This window comes from Musa acuminata, chromosome BXJ3-1, assembly GCF_036884655.1.
Source record: "Musa acuminata AAA Group cultivar baxijiao chromosome BXJ3-1, Cavendish_Baxijiao_AAA, whole genome shotgun sequence".
NCBI classification, from domain to species: domain Eukaryota; kingdom Viridiplantae; phylum Streptophyta; class Magnoliopsida; order Zingiberales; family Musaceae; genus Musa; species Musa acuminata.
Window position 1 is genome coordinate 40669900 of NC_088349.1, and position 26938 is coordinate 40696837.

The 26938-nt window shown below is 36.8% G+C and overlaps 1 protein-coding gene across 2 annotated transcripts; it reads left to right on the forward strand.

Annotated features, from left to right (window-relative positions):
* The first annotated feature begins 564 nt into the window (after nt 1-564).
* Nucleotides 565-25541, forward strand: LOC135629603 (E3 ubiquitin-protein ligase IPI1-like). Of its 2 annotated transcripts, none has more exons than XM_065137189.1 (6): nt 565-915; nt 9806-9972; nt 15286-15344; nt 24040-24065; nt 24151-24544; nt 24670-25541. In XM_065137189.1, exons 1-6 carry the CDS (start codon nt 756-758, stop codon nt 25160-25162), a joined length of 1299 nt encoding a protein of 432 aa, XP_064993261.1. In that variant the 5' UTR covers nt 565-755; the 3' UTR covers nt 25163-25541. The 2 variants fall into 2 exon arrangements, with proteins under 2 accessions (XP_064993261.1, XP_064993260.1); XM_065137188.1 differs by having other exon boundaries at nt 566-915; nt 24655-25541.
* Nucleotides 25542-26938: the final 1397 nt, after the last annotated feature.

Sequence of the window (26938 nt, forward strand, 5' to 3'; positions counted from 1 at the left end):
ATGGATATGATCTTTATGGGTTAAATAACGTATCTCATTTGAGAGATTACAATTTATCTCTCATCCTCTCTAAACCATTAATCTAAGTGGTCTTGTAAAAAAAATAAGAAAAGAGGAAGAGTATCTGATTCTCCTTACATATTCATAATGATTTTGGAGATATGCTTAGATCGATCATTTTCAGATAACATCAAAAGATACGCATCGTAAAAATTAATTTAATATTATTTAATTTTAATTTTAATATAAAAATTATTTTCAACGTCACGTACACATATTGCATATTTAATGTTTACAACAACTTCTTGACTCAAGTTAGCCAATACTAATTATCTTTTGGGTCCAATCAAATCAATTTTGACCAACCGAGTTTGGCTTCAGCCAAACATTACAGTTAATGGTTTTGGACCCAATAAGCGAAAACCAACACGCCATGATATGCTTTTTAAGGGTATTATTGGAAAAAGACCCCTGAATAATAAGAATAATAATAATAATTATTATTATTATCAGATCAGAAAATAAGAATAATATTTATCCTCGAAATCTGAAGCGAGTTGCCATTTCAGGTTCTTCCATTTGTCCGAATACCTCCTCCGGTCTCTTTCTCTCTCCTCTCTCCTCTCTCCTTGCCTTTTTTTTTTGGTTTTTTGGATTGTCTTATCATGGTGGAAGCAAGAGAAATCATCGATCGAGGCATCCCGGAGCTTTGAATCACGATCTTGGATCTGGAGTTGGAAAGAGGGAACGGGTTGATGAGCGATTCGAAGGCGATGGATCTGGAGAAGACGGACTTCTCGTCTGTGGGGAAGGGGACGGCGGCAGCCCCTGCTTGCTCGATTTGCCTCGAGCTGGTTTTGGATAAGGGGAGGAGATCCACCGCTAAGCTCCAATGTGGGCATGAGTTCCATCTAGGTAACCAATTCCTTTCCTCTTTCCTACATGGGGATCTTTCTTTGCTGATCCTGCATCCGTTCCAGCCGTTTCTTCTCCGCTGGTCGCAGTTCCAGCTGTTAAAATCGGATTTTTTTTTTTGTTTTGTTTCGATTTATCTTGCTTCGCCTAGATATGTGGCTGCTGAATGTTGTTTGCGGACTTCCCAATTTGTTGCTGTCATGTTTGGGTCGGAAATACAGTTTGATCAATGTTAAGGATTATGCCCTAGGTTAAAGATTCTACCTTTGTAAAAAATTGGCATCGTTTTGGAGCTAATCTGGGTTTAATAATCTTTATAGGTTGGGTTGCTTATGATTATCTGGCAATAATCCGATCCATTTTTTGGTTTGAGAGTAACTCTAAGCTAGCTGAATGGTTGCGGTTCTTGATAACAGATAGCAATCATTATCTACCTTTCTATACAGGGCCCAATTTCTGTCGCGGGAACAAGAGATCCAAAACTCAAAGAGTTAGAAGAAAAAGTGCTTTCACTTCATATGGATTCTTCTACCGTAGTAGAACTCGAGATTAAATGACCTGTACCATCTAGAATAATGTGAGAGTAAAGGTGCAAAACCTTTTCCTAGCAAAAGTTAACTTTGATGTTGATTGTACAAAGTGGTTTATGTTATCTTCGACCCATGGATTCTATTGCTAAGGGCTTTCTTTTGCATGAAGGCCGTTGTTTTTTCAGAGTCTGATGGAGATAAAAAGAACTGTTATAATTAGAAGGTTGGCTCCATCTTGTTATGCAGCAATAAATATAAGTATTGGAATTTATGAAGGCAAAATTTGATCACGAAATGTTCCTGTTGTGTCATAAAATGTGGTACTAATTATCTATAGTTATGAATTATGATAATTTGATTGATTAGATTTGCAGCTAGCTACATTATGGACCTATAGTATTGGCAAAAGATGTTTGGCAAAATACTATGACACGTCATGAATGAGTGCTAATAAGTATTATTTTAACTGGGTGATAATTTGTTTCCTTGGAGAAGTTTTCTTCTTTCGACCAAGAACAAAATTTTCTTATGCAACACTGTCTCTTACCCCTTGAACTTATTTATTGTAATTTATCAATATGTGGTCAATAGATACAAGTGTGGCAGCAACGTTTTTCTATCACTCATTTGTGAGTAAATAATAGCTTGTTATATCATTTAGTTAGAAAGAATGGAGATTGAGAATGTAGCTGAGTAGAGATCTGAAAGGGCAGTATATGATTGTTGAAAAAAGTAACTGACTGTTTCCGTGTCTCAGAATTTGGACAACTAGAACCGTGAGGTTGAAGATGGCCAAATTCGATGTATACGGTGATCGTGTAGCTCATAAAGACAGAACAGCCAACTTATATTGAATTATGTTTTCTGCTTCATGCAGATTGCAGAATATATTTTACCTTCTGTTTGCCGAGCTCAAGGGCAAGGATTGCATTTATTCGGACTGGTACAACTGATTGGTTTTTATGGGTCTGGCATGAAACAGGATGTCTCCCACCCCTTTTTGGGCAGTCTGAGTCCTCGCCTGATAAACCTATTAAATTGGGCTTATCACCCGGATCTTTTTTATTGTTTTATTTAGAGTTACTCCTGCCCTCTCCCTCTCTCTCTAACCTATTAAATTGGGCTTAGCGCCTGGTTCTTCTTTATTTATTTTTTTATTTAGAGTTACTCCTGCCCATCTCTCTCTTTCTCTCTCTCTCTCTCTCTCTCTCTCTCTCTCTCACATGCACACAATTTCTCTTGCTTTGCACACACCTCCTCCGTGTCGCTTATCATTGCCAGCCTACTACTCACTTCATATGCGTCTGTCGACCAGCTGGGGCTCCTCCCCTCTTCATCTTCTCCACCACCTCCTCCTCCCCTCTTCATCTTCTCCACCATCTCCTCCTCCTCGCCTTATTCTCCTGCTCCTTCCTTCCTCCTCCTCTTCTTCTCTTCTTTCTCTTGCTCCTCCTCCCCCCACCCACTTCTTGGTACCATGGGCTGGAATGAGTCCGGTGCCAAAAATAGCAAACCTTGCTCAAGAGTAACTTTATGCCCTTGTTTAACACAAATTGTTGGTAACTGATACTACCTTTGTGGTATTCTCAAGAGCATGCTGCTTGCTATGTGAGTACATATGTGAAAATGCTGAAAATTCCTAATTTGTGTCATAATTTATTTTTTAAATTAAAAGAAATAATGAAACAGATTAAATCCCTTTTATGTGAAAATGAGAAAAAAAAGATGGTAAATGGCATATGGAATGCTAGATTTGGTAGTGTAGTTTGGAATACACTAATAATCTTAGAATTTTATGTTGATTATGTTTTTCTATTGTTTGATTTTATGTTTTTCTGTTAAAAATAATAACCTTTCAATTTGATTTTATGTTTTTCTGTTATTTTCAGATGTTGATTTTATATGTTTTTATCTGTTATTTTCAGTAAGTTTAGTGTCATATTTTAGGTTGTATTCTTAACTTTGGTTCCTATTTTTGTTATAGATAAGACAAAGAAAGTTCATAAGCAATGAAGAGTATGTTTAGAGGGTTTTATAATCGTTAAATAGGATTTTGTGGGTTTCTAACACTTCCAGAGAATAAACCAAGGTTAGAGGCTACCTTTTGGTATTGGTTATTCAATCGTTGTAATAGGTTTGTTGTACATAACATACCGACCACTGGTATCGATCCCTGTCCAGACCAGATCAATATGTACTGGTTGGTACCAGTAGTGTGTTGGTCAGTGTACTATGTCGGTCGGTATTCCATGTGTCTGTATGTACTGGTAAACGGAAAACACAACTGAAAAATCAGTTGAAATTAGAAAATCATATTTCAGGTTTTTCTATCCTAATTTCTTGGTATTTAAACTAAATTTAAATAAGAATAAACTATAAAGTATATATCTAAGCCATAAATGAATAGAAATTATAGACTATAAAGATTGAAAAATGAAATTCTTATCTTTTTGAATCTGTCAAGGATGAACTACGTCACATGATCCTTTGACGAAGAAAGTTGCTTTGGTTAATCCAAGCTATTTTTTCTTAGATATCTCTAATTAGATCTTAATTATTCATTAGCCCCCTAATAAATCATGATTTGCCAGTATTCTTGATGTTAATTACATGAAATGATGAAGACAACATAGAAAGAAACTAAATACCTTCAACTGGAGACAAATTGCATTTGATCTCACCCTCTTATATCCAAAATAAGAGGTTTTCCACTAATCACTGTTTAGGGAGATCAAACAATTTTAATAAGAGTGAGGAGTGAGAAAGAGAGTGAGCGAAAGAGGGGGAGGAAGGGGCTTTTATTTTATAAGCTCAAAATAGACCATTGGGTTTGGTGTGAATTTCGACTATATAAGGTGATACGTGATTAGTATGACAAACATTTCCTATGTATCGGCCAAAATGGATTAGTCTTCATCTCGCTTGGTCGTCGAACCAATACATACTACCTACCTGTTTCATACCATTTCGGACAGTATGACAGGAATTTAATTTTTTCTCTCTCCTTTTTGTCTTTGGAAGTCCAATTTTTCTCCTTAAACTTGAAAATACTCTAGGACATCCTATTATTTTATCTTCAATTGTATCAAGGGAGGTAGATGTAAATTCAAAATGATTGTGACATTGTATCAGTCATTGCATTGTATATGAAAACTATGAAATGTAGGTAACACAAAATGCTAGCCACATAAAGATTGTATGTGTTTGAGTAGTTGAAGATATTACATCAATACATTTTAAATGACTTTTGTTCTTTAACACAAGGTTCGTAATTTCGATCCATACCAGTGTACCGACCAATGGTCAGTACCGTACATACCGAGGTGTATCGATGGTACGTTGGGGTGTATTGATGGTACGCCTAAAAAAATAAAAAAATAGCTCCAAAAATACTTGAAAAATAGAAAAAGAGTAAGATAAGGGTTTTTAAGTTGGAAATAAATATGAATTTAGTATAATTTTAGCGAAAATAATCTAAATTAGGAAAGAATAGTGACACATCTTTTTCGGGCTTTGTAGAATAGTTTTGTGGAACATTTCGGATCGTCATTCCGTTAATATTGAATTATCTACAAAGAAATAATTTGAATTGTTAGATTTTTCTTTAAAAAACTTAAACTTTAAGATTCAAATCAATCAAATAATCGATCTATAAATATACTTGACTCTGTCACCAAAATGAACGATGGGACTCCATGGGTGGTGGATGGGGGTCATTGATCCGATGTATCTGTATATCAAGCTTAATATGTTTATCGGACTCAATCATGAAATTGATCACACGACATAATATACTTATACACTGTATGTCATTGGTGCATCAATGTAGTGATAGTCGTAGTTTGATCGTCGTGAATTAAACGTGTCCGAGGTGGCTCTTGAGGCAAGTATGATTATGACATGTATTGGTACAGAGCATGGAGAATGTTAGAACTTCTACTTTCGCTATTGATATGTTGTTCTGTATCATAAGATCGATCATCGTACTACTGCTCGAAGTATAACCAACTATCACTGTACTGTTGTTGGTTATAAGATTCTCCATAATACGATGGTTATGAATACAATAAGCGTCGCTCTGTGTCTACGTCATGTAGGCTCTGTCGCATCTGCTCAAAATCATCCATTATCTTCCCTTTCTCCTTCCGTGTATAAACTTGATTAGTACCTCGTCGAGTTTCATGATCCGAATCTCGGGTTGCATGTGTAAAATCCTGCTTTTGGATTCATTCACCACCCTCAAATTGTGTAGCCGGGATCATTGACTCCATAGTGTCACCGCCATTATCGGTTAAGGCATTGTTGCCCACGTTGCTGCCATGTCTCTAGATTAAGCGTGTTGTTAAATGCGATTAAGAAGGTGTTTCATCATCCGACTCGATTCTTTCTAATGGTGCGGCTGATGCTACTGCCTTTCCCTTTGCCTTTGCCTTTGTCTTTGCACGCTGGGTGGATGACTATGACAGTTGGGTGTCTCTAGTTCTTTGAGCAGTTTGACTTGATGTTATGTGACTCCTTTCGCCACATTCTGATCGAGGGAGATCTTCCTCTTAATCCTCCTAAATTTGATCTAATCCACAAATCGTACCTTTGTTGAGTTTATGAGAGTGAAAATGTGATAATGAGTGAGCGATGTGAGTGAGAATGAGTTTGAGAGAGTTGAAGAGATTGAAAGAGTGATATGAGTTGAAAAAGGTGGGATGTAAGGGTTTATAAACCCTTTCCTATAGTTCAAACAGTCAATTTGACTGTTTGAAATAGGGTGATCTCAGCCCTTGATCAGTAATGGTCGAAATCCGACCATTATCGATCGTTATAGGTCGGTAACGGTTGGATTTCGATCGTTACTGCTTGGTACAGATCCGATCGATACGGGGTCAGGTTATGTTACCATCAGGTATATGGCAGTCCGCGTACTAATCCCCTATCAAACTGGTATGTACCACCCATATCGGGCAGTATGGGTTAGTACGACAATCCCTGCTTAAACATTTATCACACGATGATAGATAAGATTAAAATATGATTTTAGATGTTTGTATTGTGATTGGATTGTGGGTAATGAAATTAGAATAATAATATCATGTTAATTCTTTTAGTATGAGTTCTTATCAGTGATTTAAAAAGGCGCTCGGGCGAGGTGAGGCGAGGCCCGAGCGCTTCGCTTCATTTCCAGGCGACACGCTTTAAAGAGGCGCCGCCTGGGCGCTCGGGCGAGCCCAGGCGCCGGGCGCTTCGGGCGAGCGCCTAGGTTAAACCAGGCGACCGACCAGCGTTTAAGGTCTGGTTTGGTCTCCGATGCTTTAGTTGGTTCAATCGAACCAACTAAACTACTGATATCAGCGTGACTTCCCCAACCCTAACCCTGCTCGCCGTTCACGCTACTGCCGCCGCTGCTGTTGTCGCCGCTCTCCACTCTCGCTGCCGCTGCTCGCTGCTACCACTACCGCTCCCACTGTCGCCGCTTGTCGCTCCCGCTGCCGCTGCTACCGTTGCCACTGTCTCCGCTCGTCGCTTCTGCTCCCGCTCCCGCCGCTGCTGCCGTTGCTACCGTTGCCACTGTCTCTGCTCGTCGCTTCCGCTCCCGCTCCCGCTGCTCGCTGTTGCCGGTGCCACTATCGCCGCTTGCCTCTCTCGCTGTCGCTGCCGCTGTTCGCTGTTGCCGCTGCCATTGTCGTCGCTCGCAGTTGCCGCTCCCACTCTTCTCAGTCAACACCCTCGGTCTTCCGACTCTTCCCTTACACTCTTCTCCTCTTTCGATAGTATACTGTTAACAGTATACTATATACTAGTAATAGTATTTGTATTTATTAGATTAATTTAATAGTATATTTTTATTTAAAAATTTAAATAATTATATTTATTAATTATATTATATATTTTTATATTTTAGCGTCTTACTTCGCTCGGGCGAGCACCTAGCGCCTCGGGCGTTTTTGGGCCTTGGCGCCTTTTGGCGCCTAGCGCTTTTTAAATCACTGGTTCTTATTGTACTATTTGAAAATGCCTACTTTCGTGGTAAATAAATTAGAATAATGATTAGCTACTTGTTATTTACTATGATCTAAGATTTTGAGAACTAGCCAAACCAGTACAGACCGACTGATATTTACTAGTCTGACCAACTAGGTGCATGTACAAATCATCTTTTACTCTATTAAATGATACTGGACAACATCTAATATAATGGTACCATACTGTTACCTAAATAAATACTAGACTGGAATTTAAAACTTTGTTATGGTCTACAACTACATATGTTGACAATCTAAATAATGTCAAGTTTTGTTATACTGAATAATATATACCTTAGAGTCATGTTTGACAACAACCGTATCCATTTCTCATCACGTTCATCAAGATTTGACATGTTGGCATACTAAAATCATGTCATTTCACTGTCTTGATGCTCTGTCTTCTCAAAATTGCTTATTTATTTGGAAAAAAAAACTTCTGCTTGTAGCACTTTCTCTAGGATAGTGTCGATAGTGCTTATATGATTTAAAGAGTATCTTAGAGTATGAAAAAAGCGAAGACTTTTTGCCATGAGAAAATGAAATATTGTAATGTTGAGGTAATGACAGTGCAACACTTAGTTTTGTTAGGTCCCATGCATTGCTGATTGTGGATTGGCAATGGGATGGGTCAAAGTTATAATTTGTCAGCCATGATTTTGTCCTAATTATGTATAAGTAAACCCATTCCCTCCCTATACCTTGACAGTTCCAAATCCCGTGCTCAATCCTTAGCCCATTGAGGAACAGACACACCAGCCATACCCTGTTTGGCTTGCTCAACATGGTAATCTGGTAGAGAGAGATAGCAAGGCAAGGAGGGAGGCTGAGAGAGAGAAGAGTCACTTGTAGATAGAGGGAGGGAGATCAGGAGGGAGAATGATGAAAAAGAGAGGATAGAGGAAGGGTGACATCACTTGTATATAAATTGGGCCAGAGAAAGATCTGTGCCACCCTCTTTTACATATTATGTGGCTTGTGTGTGTTTTTAGTTTGTTTAAGACACATTATTCAAAACTATAATTGCATTTATTAAGCATTGCATCCTAGCAAAAGTGCACACATGAAATTTTGGGAATAGAGATCAGACACAAAATTTTGGGAATAGGAGTCCTACTTGGTAATTGGGTGTAAGGTGGGTGAGCCAGGGAGGCAAGGGATCCTAGGAGAGCTTTGGGCTTCCTTCTATTTCAATCCTGAATTAAATATCCCAACTACTACTGTAACAAACATTACTTGCAAATTTGAGCAGGATAATGTCAATTCAGCAAAACACTGATTTTTTAGTCATACAACCTATTTGAAGAATGAGGTGCGATAATGCTGCGCTACCATGATTAAGATGTCAAGGGTTTGAGTTAAGGTTTATCGTACCACAGCATACCGCTCGATGTGGATGGTACATACTTATTCGACATGATACCAGTATGAGCGGTCCATAGTGGTACATTGGTATGCCCCACCATATCGTATGTTGGTATGTCAATACAGTTCGGTATGTACTGTACCCACAACCAATCGATATATTGGTATGGACCGCTAAGGCGAACCTTGCTAACAAATTCCCTTTGGTTGGAGCTTTATGTTCTATCTAGCTTTTATTGACTAGGTTTATAAATACAAGAGATATGAAAAAAATTGGGATCTTACTGTTAAATCCAGCTATAACATTTCCATATGATTAACTGAAATTAGCTAGTTTGGGGAGTAAATAAATTTCTACTACATATTGAAAGCGAAGCCACACTCTACTAATCACAAGAAATGTAAAATCAGGTAAGATCATTTTTTAGTTTTTATAATGAATATATGTTATTACATGGAGAATTGCCCATCATATAAGCTTGGACTGATTGTGACCTTCTTATGACATTCTTAGCGGTAAAAGAACAGAAATATTAAAAGAGTTGAGATGAAAAAAAAGTGATGTTAATGTTGCACAATTTTTGGCTCAAATTTGGATATTATTATTATTTAATGCAAGAAATAGTATGTCATAACTTATTCTGAGATTAGCACAAGAATTACATGATGGACCATGGAACTTTGTTTTTTTGTTTGTCAATAGCTGTGTTCCAACACATTGATAAATTATGGTTGACCCAATGTCAACATCATAACATCCCTATGTCCTAAATTGAAATTTGTTCAGAGGTGTTTGTATGATCTAATATAATTTCAGTTGTTTTTGGTTGATATGCATTATAATACATAAATGAAATAATCAGTTATGCTTTACCACTTTTAACTTCCTATGCTAAAGCATTAAAAATAACTCTTATGTAGTTAGTTTTCCGATTGTTGGGTCATTATTTAATTATTATCTTATATCTATTACTTAATCAGATTGCATCGGGTCAGCCTTTAATGCAAAGGGAGCAATGCAATGTCCAAATTGTCGGAAAGTTGAGAAAGGTCGGTGGCTTTATGCAAATGGCAACCATTCCTCTGCTGATTTTGATATTGATGGCTGGGTGACTGAGGACATATATGATCTTGGTTACTCTGAGCTGGTATGTTTTTTATGGATTAACAATCTTTTTGAGAAGGTTATTCATAGCTTTTTCTTAGACTGTTTCATGCATGGAGGAAGATTAATTCACTTATTATAAACTAATGTTAAAGGGTTTGGTTCTTGTGTTAATACTTATATCAAGGAATAAATCTACAGATCTTACATCCATGACTGGTTTGCTAATAGCATGTTTAAGGTGCATAGTGATGTATGTGAATCCTAGCACATTTATGTACACTTCTTGTTTGGTTCATGTTTCTTGTAGTTGAAAAGCTGATGGATGAGCTACTTAACATTCCTGTTCTTTTCTATGTCTATATTAGTCCTTTGTGATGAGACAAATGAACATTTTCTTTATGAAAATTGTTTTTAAAGGTTGCGACCTTTTAGTTTTATCCCTTTTTTGTGAATGTCATGTCTGGTTCGTTGATAGTGGTTGTCATCGTGGACAATACCATATTAATGCTTAGTTGTAAGGCATAGAAATTCCATTCTTACTTTTCTCCTTTGAAAAATGATCTTTGTCAATTGGGGTATGTATATGATAAACGTAATTGGCAGGAGCTTCATGCATTAGGCTTGCTCTTTTCTTGAAGTGTATGATAAAGCTATACCAAGCTAGTGAAATTTTAAGGTCCTTGATGAACAATTATGACCTTGATACTCAGAGGCTACCCATGAAGTGGGCCTCAATCCAAATCAATAATGACCTGAACGCCTGGTTTGGGTTGGTTTGTTTCTACATATCTGGTGTTTTGAATAAAAGGTGAGTTGCCGAGTGAACTTGAAAATTTAGTAGAATCTGGAAGAACTAGCACACAATATTGATAAGTATGTGAACCAACAGAAACATGTCTAAGTGACTCTGTGACTATATATTGACTACATATACCTGTACCTCCCTAAAAAATGCTTCTTTGCTTACTCCTAAGCATGGGTTCAAAGGCCAGTTTTATATTGGTTTCAACAACCTCCAGACCAATATGGTATTGAGATATTGAGTGGCAGAGATTAAATATTAGTTGGAGCAGTATGTATCAATTCTGTTTACTAGCTCAACAATTTATTGGTACATGGAATAGGTAAAACTGGATGGCGCAGGCACATACTGTTCTTAACGCTCATTAATCCACTACTGAGTCTACCTTGTATTGGTCTTGTACCACACTCATATGGGGTGGTAAGTCTATTGCTTGAACATAATTGCTTCCTGCTCATTCAAAATAATCCGAATGGTCTTTGGCTGAAATTATCTATTTCAAGCTTCCAAATTGGCCTCCTTTCTTGTTCTTTCATTCTCTTCTCCAATCAAGCTTCCAATCTCAAGTGAGAAAAGAGCTTGTAAGTTTAAAGTTAGATTCTTGAATGTGTTAAAAAATTATCGTTTGCATGCATTACTCTCTTGCTTCATACCTATTTTATTACTTATCATGCATCAATTCATGATGATGAACACATGAGAGTTAATTGAGGTCAAATCTATGGGTTTTAGACCAAGGATTAAAATCTTGTTTCATTATCAATATTGATCCTTGGATGTACTAGTATGGCACAGGTATGCACCTGTATTCTATTAGAATGAGTTGGTACCGACAGTTATGGGTCAAACTGGTTGGTTTTAATTGAATTGATTTTGGGCCAATTTTTAATTGGTAAAAACTTTATGTTTGCTAAATGTCAAATATGAATGACAACGTGATTTGACCATCTACTGAATACCATATAAGACAAAAACATCATTCGTGGATTACTATATGATACATGTATTACCTATATGATCTAAAATGATATATCTTATAAATAGCCTACTACGGCCAAAAGATTGTCATGATTCAATAGAAGACCAAGTCCTATTCTGAATTGTGGATTAATATTATAATTTTGAAGAACTCATGCATGTAACATCTCCCGTGGCTTTTTATATAGATTTATTGTACTACTAGTGAAGCCTACTTTATTGAAGTCTGCCTTGTTATTTGTGACCACATGCATTACATACTATGGTCCAGTCTCCTCAATGATGATTCCATTAAGCCCTCTTTGTAGTGTGCATCATGAATTTGATCAAAAGCATCAACATACTTATGAAATATTATTCTATTGCAATAAACTAGATAGTTGATGATGCTCATCCAATTGGACTCGGATCAGCTGTCTCATGTCAGTATACCACCGTAGAGATTCATTGCTTCTTAAATGACAATATAATCTCTTATCTCCATGCCTGCTTATCTAGATAACTGTCATGTATCTCTATTGTGGTGGAAGGCTGTATGCTAGGACCCACCTTCCAGATGGTGGATCCTATACTATGATAGCAAGGGCCTTGTGTTGCATTTGCTATGAATCGGTGAAAGTCTTCTCATTTTTGCAATTGCATTTTTAATATCCCTTTTCTTCTGCTTCATGTAGGCATAGTCATTGTGTGTCTGCTTCACACTTTGTAGTTGAAATGCCTTAGGATTCAGATAAAAAACATCAGGAGCTAGTATCCTGTTGAAATAACTGAAACTTCTGTATCCTGATTGCCTAATACTGCTTCTCCTGTCAACGGAGGAGGGTTACTTAGTTGTCTCATGTTGGCATTCCTGCCAAAGTTCATGCACTGGTGAGAGTGATTTGCCTCACTGTGAAAGAGCGATTGAACTGAATCAGCTCACTACCACTATCGCTGCCACTGCCATGCTCATACTATGACTTGGTTGATATCTCATCACCTTGTGCATTGCTATGCTGGATCAGAACTTTTGCTGTGGGACTATTTACCTACGAAAGATTATCAATTTATAATCTGATCCATAAATCATGAGGTTCATCTTTAGGGTGGTAGTGATGAATAAAAATGTTGATGACAAAAAAATATTGCCTAGACAAAGGAAATATATGTAAAAATAAAAAAATAAATTTAAATTGGTTTTTAAATTATAAATTGACAGGGGTTAGAATCTAGAATTATCAACTATTAGATCTCCAGTGTATAAATCATTAATTTTGAAAGCTTAATAAATTTGAGCTAAATCTTCTAATATAGAAAATAGAAGGGAAGTAAGTTAGGACCACTAAACTGTGTGAATCATGGATAGTAATGGGTGACACGAGGGCTAAATAATGATAACATATGGCAATGCTACATTGAAAATGGATGCAAGTGACCTTCAATTATTATAACTACAGATAGGACACTGTATTTTTTGTTCTATTAAAACCATAGAATTATTTAAACCTCCGTAGAAAGCAAAAAATTGGTTAAAGTTAGCAGGATTTGGCTGGAGAGTGACAGAAACAAGGCTCACTGATTCCAATTGAACAAGTGAGGCTTGAGCTACAAAGAAAATAGATAGAAGATGGCACCAGTAGTGCAAGGGTATGGATCTCTCACAAAGATCACTTACAAGCATTCTATTTCTCAAAAAAATAAATAATGTACCCTTATGGACTAGGCATGACCAGACTGTTGGTATCCTGTATGACTTAAATCAGAAACGAAATTAACTGGCATAACCACTCTGTTGGCTTGTCCTGCTGATGACATTCTTGTTGATAGGATATCTAGTACTTTCAGGACGTAGATGAAAACCAACTTAATAAGGTTTCGCTTTTTCCCCAAAGTAACACTTCTAAGACCAATAGCAAGTGATCTATTGATGCTCCAAAGATGAATTTACTCAAAAGTCACAAATACTAAGAACATAGCCCGAACTTCCATCATAGTTGAATCAGCATTATTACCATTGAGTTCCAACCTAAATATATTGGTCTCTTGACTTCACTGAATAACTGGCTGGAGAAATTGAAATAGATTGTCTTAAGAAACTGTAGTTTCCAGCAAACGCCGTATCATGCCGACCGATGGTATTGGTGCATGGGTGGACCGGTACATACTGATTGGTACTAGCATACCGAATGTTGGTATGCCGGTACATACTGATTTTCAGAAAAAAATACCGTGAAATGGCTAGAACTTCACAAAAATATCTTTTTCTAGTTAATGGTGATTTTACTGCATTTAATTAATTGTATATCAAGCATAGATAAATGCATAAGGCTGTGGTTAACCCCATATGCCGCAAATTTGGCCCTAAATATAAGACAATAGACCTAATCGGGACTAATGCAACAGAATGACCTTGATCATGTTTAATCTTTGTAAATATGCATTAATACACCTCTAATTATATGAAATGATAAATAAAACATAGAAAGAAGCTAAATACCTTCAAATTGGAGAGAAATTTCACTAGATATCGAGTTTGAATTCCTCTTTTATCCAAATCAATAGGTTGACTACCACTAATCATAATTACAAGTGATAGTGTGAGAAAGAGAGTGAATGAAATGTGGAGGGGGGGGGGGGGGAGAGGATGGGGGCAGGAAGGAATTTAAAGCCCCAAAAGAGACTCCAATGGTCAATTTGACCGTTGGGGTCAAACTTGACTTGGTTTGGGTGAGTTTCTACCATTTTTGACTGATACATCACCGGCACCTGCCGATTCTTGGCCATTTTCCTGTGTACTGCCCGAAACGAGCTAGTCTGCATACCGGTCAGTTGGCGGACTAGTACATACTGCCTGTTTTGTATTGTTTTGGGTGGTATGTCAAACACTGGTTTCCAGTCATGATAGCTAACTATCAATTATTACTTCTATTAGGCTATTCCATTGTAGTTGCAAATCAATCTTTACATTTATGAAGTTTCTCCACTTAAAAAAATTAGTGGAACAAGCCTCAATTAAGTTTTCAACACTATGTTAGTGATTTTATATATTTAATCAAAGTGGGTATCATTATGGGGTTTAAGCATTTTATTTTATTAGGTTATTCTAATTATTGATGACTTTGAATCTAATTATTGATGACCTTGAATCACTGGTGGAGTTCAAATTAAAAATTTATCAGTACTAATTTATTACCTCCTGAGTTTGTTTAGCACCTAGCAATTTAGGCCTGAGCAAACTGCTTTGTGAGGAATTTTTTGAAGGCTTAAGAGGATTAGTGCTATGTGGGATGCCAGGATATATCCTACAATAACTTTCCTTTATTTCTGACCCAAATTATTGGTGAAGTTTTTATATGATTTTCATTCATTTACGGCTCAAAATCTAGGCTGAAGCTTGCATGTTTTGGTTTTTTCACTTTTCAAGTAGATGAAAATGGAGTGATTGCTGGAAGGAAAATGACAATGCTGTCTATTCTCAAACTAGCTATTTACTTGTAATGTTATGTATACTATCTCATTCTTTTGAACTTTTTGCTCCTTTACCATCCCACATTTTTAAGATGTTGGTAACATTGTATTAATGTTTTCTTGCAGCCCTTTGGATTTCAGTGGTTGCCTTTCCGCGGATTTACTCAACTGGCATCATTATTCGAGTAAGCTGTTTTACAACTTTAACTAAGTATCATTTTGAATCTTATATATTTTAGTGAAGGTTTAAATGTGATTGGTTTTATTTTATGACATATGTTTGCTGCAATTTTCTTTTATGGTCGACTTCAATATTTATTTTGTATGCTACAGTGTAGTAATAGTTAATATCTTAATCTCAACAACTCTATAACCTTCAGCTTAGTACCTTTGCAACAGTGATTTAAAAAGCGCTAGGCGCCAAAAGGCGCTAAGGTCCAAAAACGCCCGAGGCGCTAGGCGCTCGCCCGAGTGAAACGAGACGCTAATATAAAAATATATAATATAATTAATAAATATAATTATTTAAAATTTTAAATAAAAATATGCTATTAAATTAAGAAAATCTAAGATACAAACTCATAATGTCACATTAACAAAAAGTTTCAAAATTCAAATACTATTATTAGTATATTGTTAACAGTATACAGAAGGAGAAGAAGGAAGAGGAGTGTAAGGGGGTGCTGACTGAGAAAAGAGGAAGCGGCAACGAGAGTGTAAGGGGGCAGCGGCAGCCGGAGTGTAAGGAGGCAGCGGCAACGGGAGCGGGAGTGTAAGGAGGCAGCGGCAACGGGAGCGGGAATGTAAGGAGGCAGCGGCAACGGAAGTGTAAGGAGGCAGCGGCAGCGGGAGCGGCGACAGCGGTAGCAGCAGCGGTGAGCAGCGACAGCGGCAGCGGGAGCAGGAGCGGCGAGCAGCAGGAGCGGGAGTGGCAGCGGCAACGAGCAGGGTTAGGGTTGGGCAGCGATAGCAGATATCGGTTTTAGTTGGTTCGATTGAACCAACTAACCACCGGAGACCGAACCAAACCTAAAATCTTGATTCGGTTGCCTGGTTTAACCCAGGCGCTCGCCCGAAGCGCCCAGCGCCTGGGCTCGGGCGAGCGCCCAGGCGGCGCCTCTTTAAAGCGCGTCTCCTGGAAGTTTAGCGAGGTGCTCGGGCCTCGCCTCGCCTCGCCTCACCCGAGCTCCTAGGCGAGCGTCCGAGCGCTTTTTTAAATCACTGCTTTGCAAGATGTTCTAAGCACTTTATATGGGAAAGACACCAAATGTGAGTGATTGTTTGGCAGCAAATTTACATTGCTCGCTGACGTCCTTGATGCTCCAATTGTTGATTCTTTCTTATTGAATTTGTGTCAGTCATTCAATGAGATCGAAGGTTAATATCTGTTATATGTGGTTCCATGTTGATCATTGGATATAGTTGATTGATATTTGTCAGTCCTGTTCGCTGATGCCAACTGGTTTGTGGCCCCTACATGATAAATCTTTACATATGTCATGGTGGTCTTGTCCTGCCCGTGGAGTTTCTTAATGCAGACTCCTGCTGTTCATTACTTCATTTACTTGATTTATGTACATATCATATGCATGCCATCAAGATTTTGGCATTGTTAAATGACTCCTATCATTTCCCCCATGTATCTTCATGAGTCACACAGGTCAGTCACTGGAGTTCAGTTTAGATTATAAATCAACTGATAGGATGACTCTAGGAGTTCATTCTTTTGTCTCTGGCTTTTTGTAAAGGTAAAATCAAATAATAAGATTCCATAGCAGTAAATGTTATTATTCATTATGTTCCACTATCTAATAATCTCCTTGTTGAGTTGGTCATGAAGTCATGCATTTAAAACAATTTATGTGTTCTTATCAGTGCAGTAGATTTTTATGGTTTGAACTTCTGAGTCTCAATTTTGGTTGGCAACAAAATTGTCAAAATGACTTAGCTATGATAGGCACCTTTAAGACTGATGCATGCCAAGAAGAAAATGCGTACAAAAATCAAGTGCAAACATTTTTGTAATTTGTAGGTACTCATTAAGCATATGATAAATCATATTATGCATTTATACATCAAAATAAGTTTGGTTTTTCCCAGAAAAAAAATCAAAGAACATAACTATAACCCTTTATTTAATACAACAACAATAACAGCAAAACCATAAGTCCCAACAACCACTGATTTAATAACATAGATTCAAAAAGGAAGATGCCAATGTTTCAATCTACTTAAAAATCTTTATGAGAGAGGGTCTCTACAGATATGTGTGAAAGAAAAAGATTCTCAAGGAGATTAATAATGTCATTAGTTACATGAATTGTGCAGCATTGAATAGAGTAACGGTGAAATAGCAGGTATGGCAACTGGGCATGTTATTTGTGAAGGATGCAGAGTTATATGAAGTAATACATTTAGAGGCTTTAGAGATAAGTATGTGAAAGGAAAAAATTCTCAAGAAGATTGATAGAGTGATTAGTTATGTGAATAGTGCCGGCATTAATAATGTTGGTGAAATAGCAAGTCTGACTATTTCTGGAGGAATGATACACTAAAAGTCAATGAATGATGTTTTACCCAAACTGCTACGAAACATATGGTATGTACCGTTCCAGGCGTGAACTGCTACGTGGACCACACTCGCTCTAGTATGCCCATATAAAAAGGATAACAGTGGGGACCATGTGATAACCCTAATCTTCTTGCGCATGCCACACAACACTAGCGTGCAACACCTCCGTCATGCACATCACCACACGCTTGTCGTGTACAGCTGCCTACGCTGTACACCTCCATCACGCACAACTGCCTATGGGTACACCTCTTCTCCTCCTTCTGCGTCCTCCCTTTTGCTTCTTCCTCTTCCTCTACCATCTCCTTTTCTTCTTCCTCTTCCTCCACCATGCCTTCCTCTTCTCCTTTTTCTTCCTCTCCGAAACATGGGTATGTACTGGTATGTACTGACATATGGTACACCGGTACTGACCAGTATGTATTGGTACTGAAACAGGTCCGGTGCCTGAAACAGTGATCTCGTTAGAAATTATACGAGGTAAAACAGTTAATAGTATATGGTGAATTAGTAGGTAGGACAAGTGGGTTCCCAATTTGTAGAGGATACAATAAGAATAACTAAGGGTTAATTAGGTCTTCCCGATTTCACTTGTAATAGATGAACATGCTAGCAAAACCAATATGAAGTCTTTTGACTTGTGTTGTTTGACAATGATATTTAATTTGTTGAGAAGAGTTGGACAAGCTCTAAGTAGTGAAGAAGTTTTAATAGTAGGGTTTTAGACTAAATCTATTAGGGCCGAATAGTAGGTACTACGACTTTAGTACAAGAACACATGGCAATGACTACAGAGTTGAAATATATAATTGAAGTGAAATTTCTGGTGCTTTTAACCTGCTGAAGAGAGATTGAAAATGGTCATATTTGTAAATAAAGAGTGTAGTTAAAATGGAAATGTGTGTTTAGGGTGTTTGTGTGACCATGGTTTCAAATACCAGTAGCACTAAGCAGTATTTATGAGTTCAGGCTGGCTGGAGCTTACTGCAAAGAGGAAAATTTTTGTATTGTTCACCTCATGTTGCTCTATGTAAAAGTAGATGCTTGAGAATATTTAAGAGAATCAAAGTTTAGGGAGGTGATATCTCAATAATAGTTAATCTGGCATTTTTTTTATACAACTACAGAGGTATTATAGTCTGGAGGAGGACAATAGATACTTTAGGCTAGGTGTGGCAAAAGTGTATCTGCATTTCATTGTTTGAAGGACATAGGAACAGAATAAAAAGAATAGTTTACGACATTATGTTAGAGAATCACATTATATAAGGGGTACACACAAATTGGTTTGATTGGTTTTAAAGAAATTTTCAAACTGAATCTAACATGTTCAATTTACAATTATGGAATCGACACAAACCATGCATAGGAAAAAAATTGAATGACATTAGTTTGGGGTATATTAAAGCAATTTTACTTTTGGGTTAGTTTGCTGCAGTTTATGCAAGAATATTGTATTACTTGCATAATATGTACAGTAAAGACATCAACTTTTGAATATAGTGGTACATAGAGTGTCATCTTACTTACCTGGAGCAACATCATCAGCAACTTCATGTGATGATGATGGTTGATGACTAGCACCTCGTATGATCTTTAGTACCCTTCTTCATTACTATAGGTCCCTTAGTGCCTTTTAAGTTATGCTGTTTGTTGTTATCTATTGTCTATCTAACTTTTGAGTTCTTCGGTTTTCATAATTCATATAGTTTTTTGCAAATTTGTGAAGCATAGACGATGCTATGGAACTGCATCTAATGTCAGTTGAATTTATCAAAAGTTGTCATTGCCTCAAAGCAAATTATAGTAACTGTTCAAGTAATGCTTTGTACTTCCATGGTGCATAGATGATACTGGTTTTTGGTTGATCCATTTGTATGACATTTCACTACTTTTTGTTATATTTATTTTATAAGCTCACTGAGGTTTACTTTAAATAATAGAATTGGATATTTGATAATCTTCTTAAAAGATGATCTAATTTGGAAATAGACATGCTCATAGTCTTAGTGTCACTTGCTTTGTTTTTGCCTCCATACTCATAGTTTGCTAGAGTATTAAGAATATGAAAGATGATCTAACTTGCTCAGTTTTTCACTTTCTGGAGTTGTCTTGTTATTTGACAAGTTGAAGATAAATTCACTTGAGTCTATATTTCTTTTCTGTTATGATGTTAGTGGTTGGTGCCTATTTAATGTCAATATTTAATGATTTTGAAACTAAACTCCCCTTAATGCAACTCTTTTTATGTTCTTCCTATACAAATTTTTGTCTGCATTTTCCTTCATACCAGTGTTTCACTACATAATTACATCCTCCTCTTTTTTGGTCTTTACCAATACTTCTAAGCTTCATACTACACTTCTTCAACAGCACACAAGTGTTGAGATTTGCTCCTTTACTTCTCTGGTCATCCATAACTTGCCACTGATTTTCATTCTTAGGTTTTTTCATTTCATGGTTCACTTTCTGAACCTGCATTTATTAAAACTAACCATCAATTTTCAATTCTTTGCATCTTTAGCAGTTACCCAAACTTTTACCACTTTTATTTCAGACCAGTTTTTCCTGATCCAATTTTGACCAGAAAATATGAGAAACAACAGCCTAAACATTCAGCTAAATATCTGCACAGTATTTTCTTGATCCATCATGCTAGGTCAGATAGTTTCCCTGCGCATGGCCAGGTACGAAATTTTGGCGTAGTTATGCCTTAAGGATTAGAACAAGTCCCCGTATAAAAATTAACATTTCCACCTTTTTCTGGATTTTTCCTAAACTAGTTGAACTTTCATAAGTTGTTGCTTAGACGCATGAGCTTAAACTTTTGTCAGTAAGGTAGACATTCCAACTGTATATGAACATATTTATTCTGTACATGTGCCATTTGGTAGAGACTAGTTTCTTCATAAGATTCTGACAAAAAAAAGTGAAGACGCATGACTGATGAGAATCAAGTCCTCTTCTCAGTGGAATAGTTCACCTGACCCAATGGAGCAGGAAAAGTATCAATTTTTTCTCATGTTCCATCCTATTTCATTTCTCTATTAAACCTATTTCTGATTTCTCAAGATGGAAATATTATTAAATAAGAAAAAAAATTCAGGAGACAAAAAAACTCTACTTGGTTAGTCGTTAAGTAAGATAATTTAACACAAATAATGCAGAATTGCTTGCTTTGTTAGGCCTTCAACTATGAATTTGAATAATTTGGATAGCCGATGGCCGGTGGTTACACCCAAATTGAAATTAAACCTACTCTCAGTTTCTTGATCACTAACATAAAATGTGAATGTATTTAGGGTTTGAAATTGGCCAGTTACAAAGTATTGATGCGTAGGATGTATACATCGATCACTGAAAATCATACTGGTATATCAGATATTAAAATTATAGATTGTTCTTTACATGCATATTATATAAGGTGATTAATGATTCAAGAAAAAGGATGGTTAGCAACCAGATTTTATCAGAACTAAAGTTAGGAACGCTCAGAAAACTTTTCTGAAATGTACATCAAGATACATTCCTCAAATGATAAATGCTTGGATCACTTTAAGCCAAGGTTGACCGTTTCGTTCCAACCAGCAGTACCAGTCTTGGCCCAGACCGGTATGTACTAGTTGGTACCAGCATATAGTATGTTGGTACGCTGGTATGTGCCGGTTTTGGGAAAATGACCAATAAATAGCCAAAAAATACCTGAAAAATATAAAACTTTTTAATCCTATTTTAATGCGATTTGAATTCAATTTCAATAAGAGGAGAGTGCAAATGAGTCATAAATGGCCAGCAATTGTTCTTTTAGGATAAGATAGCAAAGTTATCTTTTTTAGATCGTTGGGGAACAACTAGTTGTAATTTAGACCTAAAAGTATAATACTGGACTGTTAGGACTCTAGCTAGGAGAGTCCTAATTGAGAGGGACATTCATGTAAAACCTACCTAAGCCGACCCCTATTAAAGAGGTGAAGAGGCCGGCTAGGGTTAGGAGGTTGTTTCTTAGAGAAGAATAAGGAGTTGTAAAGGAATAGGAGTCTTGAGTAGGAGTCATATTAGGAGTTGGTTAGAAGTAGGAGTCATATTAGGAGTTAGGGTTTAGAAGCCCTATAAATAGTCATGTATTCCTCCTCTTTTCATAAGCAATAGATGAATCTTTTCTGCAGCCTTTGAGCAGCAACTTGGAGGGAGGAACCCCTATAGAGTTCCAAGGAGGTCGATCCCCTAAAGAGATCAACCCCAAGTTTAGAATCTGCAAGGGTTCTAACATGGACCTATTAGACCTAAAAGAAAAAACACTAATCAACCTAATTATTCATAATAATACACTAATAAGGATCTAATTATGTCAAAAGATAATTAAAATGTTGAAAGAGCATAAATACCTTTAATTGAAGAGAGCTTCCATCAAATGACATATTTAAATCCCTTCGCTTGAAGGTTTTGAAGTTCCAATGAGCTCTAATCACCGATTATGATGCTTAATTGAGAAAAAGAGTGAGAAAGTGAGTGAGAGAGAGGGAGAAAGAGTGTGAAGGGGAGTGAAAGAGGGGAGGGAGGGTTTAAAAAGAGGGGTTCAATGGTCAAATTGATCATTGACCCATATGATTTTGACCCAAGTGAACCGGTACAATTGGAATCCGACGGACCAATATAGGTCGGTAACGATTGAGTTTCGATCATATCGCCCGATATAGGGGGCGTATCAAGTAGTACACTTCTTGTGTACCACCCGAAATGGGTTCGTCCCCATACCGATAATCAGGCTGACTGGTATGTACTGCCGATTTCATACGCAAAACCAACGTTGCTTTAAGCATACACAGTCTTGATTTAAGCTATACTCAAACTGTGGTTAGACTATGGACCACTCCATTCACTCTGCTTTGCATATCTCATCCTTCCTATTTAAGCATATAGAAATTCATCACGACGATTTTTTGGTTGTCAAGTTCTCAGCAGTTTTGTCACACTGGGACCTTGTTATCATTGGTCTCACATCTGATCAAATCAAGCCGTTTATGTTGGTCCTTATCATGATCACGACAAACTTAGATTCTGCTGGTTGAAATGGATGCTCAATCTGGTAATGCAGCTCCTTGTTTGTTGGTTGCTTTAGTTGTCTTTTTGCGAAACAAATTATCATCCAGTTGTATTCAATCTTGATAGATTGCTCAATCTGGTTGCCTGTGATTTCACTTGGAGGATCTATAACTTTCATGGATTTCTTCTATTTCATGTTCAGTTTATCAACACTGTGATCCTTGTTTTAATCTTTGTCAATTTGAGTTGGCAAATAAAGGAAGCTTCAGACCCTTTTGTTTTCATCTTGTCTGTCCTTCATCTACTCCGGGCAAATTAAATTTCTGGAGCTGTTGAGCTTTGTTCCGGAAAGAAAACACATCCAAGGTTGATTAGAGAAGCAAAAAGGCTGTAATTTCAATATTTAACAGGGAAAAATTGTTCACTTTGAAGAATGAATAGAAAAATAGCAAAAGGGCATAGGACATAGGGAACAAACAGGGTAACACACAACACAATGAAAAACAAGAGTGATAAAGGCAATCCATTTCATTCAGCATATTGATATATGTCATCATCTTTTGGCGTAATAACTGAGAGCCTAGTTTCTTGGCTGGTTGAAACCATTTCAACAAGTTCGCATTTTTTATTAACAATTTTTTCAGCTGACTACATCAGCATATTGATATATGTCATCGACTGAACCCTATATAGGCTAGGACTCTAGATTCGGATCTTATTTTCTTTTTCTATACTCAGGTAATATAGTTATCTTCCAGCAAACTTTACTAGTATTTGAACTAATAGCAACCAAATACTTATAAAAAGAGTGCATAAAAAGAAATGATTCTTGAACTCAAAGAGTAGAAATACTTGTTTCAGTTCAGACCTGGACTCATTACTAAACTTAATCTATTCCACCTGTAAGGTATTTTCCTGTTATTTATCTTCATTAAAAAATTTCAATTTGGCAAATAGTGGTCTTTTTTTCTTTAGGATTAGTCCAGCTCAGAATGGTAGTAGCATGAATGGATAAACAAAATCAAGACCTATAATTTTGAGCCATAGATGCAGTTGATTATAGATCAACTATACCTCAAGCTTCTTGGAAAGTTTTCGGGTGAATAATTTTCTAATTTAACAAGTTTTCGTGGTGACAGTTTATGATTGCTCAAATTTCCCTATTGTTTATAATAGAAAATAATGTTGCATTCTTCTTTTCTCATAATTTTTGCATGATCTAGATTATGATTAGTGTTTGAACTAAAGATTTGTTCTTCCTGCAGGGAAGCGGAATCAGTCCCGAGTTTTTGTAAGCATTATACCTTCATCATCAGTTTTATATCATAATTCTATAATTATTATTCCCTCTAACCCTTTCTCCCTTTTCATTGAAGATCATGAGTTCATGGGTAACTCCATGTTCCAAGACCCTACAAATTCTTCAACTAGCTCACATATATGCCCATACTTGGCCCTACACGGCTTTCCTAATGCTATGCGTGCTGCACCATTGAGTTCTGCTGATTCTGTTCCCGATAGTGGTCTATTTCATCAGCATCCTGTTAGCTTGGGGGGACAGTCATCTTCTGATATGATGAACTCCCACAGTTTTCCTGCAACTGAGCCACCACAAACCCACAGTTGGCAGCAACAGCACCCTCTTTCTTTTCCTTTCTCGGGAAATGCAGATCAGTCTGCATCTCAATATGGTGTCAGGATGTCGAGAAATGATACTGGCAACCAGCATAGACTGGGATCTTTTGTGCATCCCCATCCTCTCATGCATGGGTAGGTGCCCTCTTCAATTCATTTGAATTGTATAATGTGGGGTCTTTATTTCTGGAGATGCTATAATTGAATATCTTGATGGTGCTTCATCACTGTCCTAACAATTGTAGGTCTGTCGCACGCAGTGGAAGCAATTTAGTCGGATCAGTGGGCCCACCTATGACAGGAGAGGTTAGGGGTCACAATAGTGGTCTCGGCAGTCACATGTATCAGCCATCCTTATTTTCCTCATCACTCCTGAGCTCCCCATTCACTCCCATTAGGAGGATGAGACCAAGGGGAGTAACCCTTGTTTCCTCAGTTGGAGCTCCTTCCTCAACTGAAGTAGGGGGCTTTTACGGCTTCTCAGTCTCTGGATCCGTAAACAGAAATCATCAAGAAGGTGATAACCTAGGTAGACATGTTGATCGGTTTTATGGATGGGGTAGAGATGGCATCAGCCCACTGCCATGGATTCCTGTCGAGGGTGAGTCTCATTGGTGGGGCCCTTTCAACCCCAGTGAGAGCCCTGTGCCAGGAGGCTTCACTCAACGAGCTACACCTGAGAGGGCCACACACAACTGTCCAGAGAACGGTTACCAGCAAATGCCGCCTCCAGGGTTGCCGCCATACATGTGAGACATGCCACCAACACACAACAGGCTTCAAGATATCCTCTCTTTTGGTTTTGCACATCCCCCCATATCGCACAAAACTCTGTTTTGAACAGGGGAACTGTGCTCATGGCAGTTCTCGGTGGGACATGGTGGTGCTGCTAAGGTTTGCTCCTGCATTGCCCTTTACCAGGTACTGGGCTGTTCATTTTGCTGGTTTTGCTCTTGAATGACATATATAAGTGCCAAAACAATGCTGGAAACAAGATCTAAGGTGTTGCTTGACTTCTATTTAACATAAATCCCACCTTTAAGCCTGGTGCTGAATCCAGCCGAAATACTTGTTCCATCATGTAATGCAAATTCTGTGATTATAAAGAATTCTGTGGCAAGGGTTTTCTGCTCCTCGTTCGTCCTCTGCTAATCAACAACAGATCTGATGAACTTATCGGCCGGCTGTACCGATCGAGGTAGGTGTTATTTCTGCCGATGTCGGTTCAAAGTTATTTTTTGCAAGTCTTTATTGGTTGAGGATTAACCTCAAGACAAAACTCGAACTCATTGATTTCTGGTCATGCTTCTGCTATGCTATCTTTCTATTAGGCTGTGGCGCGTAATAAAGAAAAACAAAAAACATTGTCTAAGCCAACAACTTTGAGCTGAAATTATTCGAGGCAAAGGCTGTAAATTGCTTGTATGCTTCACGTCATTACATATATGTATTTTGTTAGATTTAAGTGGAGATTAGAAATCTTGTAAAGAATATATGGTTGCATGCCGGAATCAGATCTGAAAAATATCAGACATTCTTTTTTTATCTTTTTCCTCGTTTCTCTTTCATTTTTAATAAATTCAACTGAACCAATGCTTTCAACTGAATAAAATTAATATAAATAACATCTAAAATATTAAATAAATTATTATATATATATATATATATATCAATTTATATCAATAAAAATACAAAATAATTATAAAATTGCTCTTGAAATTACGGACAAATTGAAATTACAAAAACGAACAAATTATGAAAATATAAAATAAAAATCATAATATTGAACATATAAGTAAAATAAAATACAATACTAATATTAGAATATTTTAAGAAAATAAAAAAATATTAAACTTCTTAAATTTTAATGATAATATGTTTTAGAGCTAAGTTACACTATTTTTGAGGTGCTATTAAAAAAATAGTATAACCACATTCAAGAATCCAAAAATATTAAAAAATTTATGAAATCTTGAAAATATCTATTGAAGTCCATTTTTAGTTAATTCAACCTTAAGACCTGAAAATTTATATATCTTTTTCATTTTTGGCCAATATAAGATGAAATTATAATGTTTTTTGGCCAAAATTTTCATGAAGCCTTGAAAATATCTATCTTATGAAGCCTAAATTAATGCTTTTTCTATTTTTGGACCTTTAGAAGTCTTATTTTTAGTTAATTTATCCTTTAAAAAATTGATTTCTTTTTATTTTGCCCAATTTAAGATGATTTCAGTGTCAAATTGGGTAAAAAAAAATCACTGGAATATTGTCATAGATGATTTTATGAAATTTAAAAAATATAATTTTTTTTTAACCTGAGTTGCACTGTTTTTACATGAGGTTACACCGCTTTTTAGGTTCTATTAGAAAAGAGTGCAATCATATTCGAAAACAGTAAAACCCAATTAAAAAAATAATATTTTATTAAAAATAATATTTTTGAATGAAATTATATTGTTTTTCAAATAAAAGATTATGATAGAAGATCAAGCGTACATAGATTTGAGTGTTGGGCTGGCAGCCCAC

Coding starts and splice junctions, on each gene's coding strand:
- LOC135629603 (XM_065137188.1), top strand. CDS start 756: ATGAGCGATTCGAAGGCGATGGATCTGGAGAAGACGGACTTCTCGTCT. Junction 9,973..15,285: donor ATCTTGGTTACTCTGAGCTG/GTATGTTTTTTA, acceptor GTTTTCTTGCAG/CCCTTTGGATTTCAGTGGTT. Junction 24,545..24,654: donor CCCCATCCTCTCATGCATGG/GTAGGTGCCCTC, acceptor TAACAATTGTAG/GTCTGTCGCACGCAGTGGAA.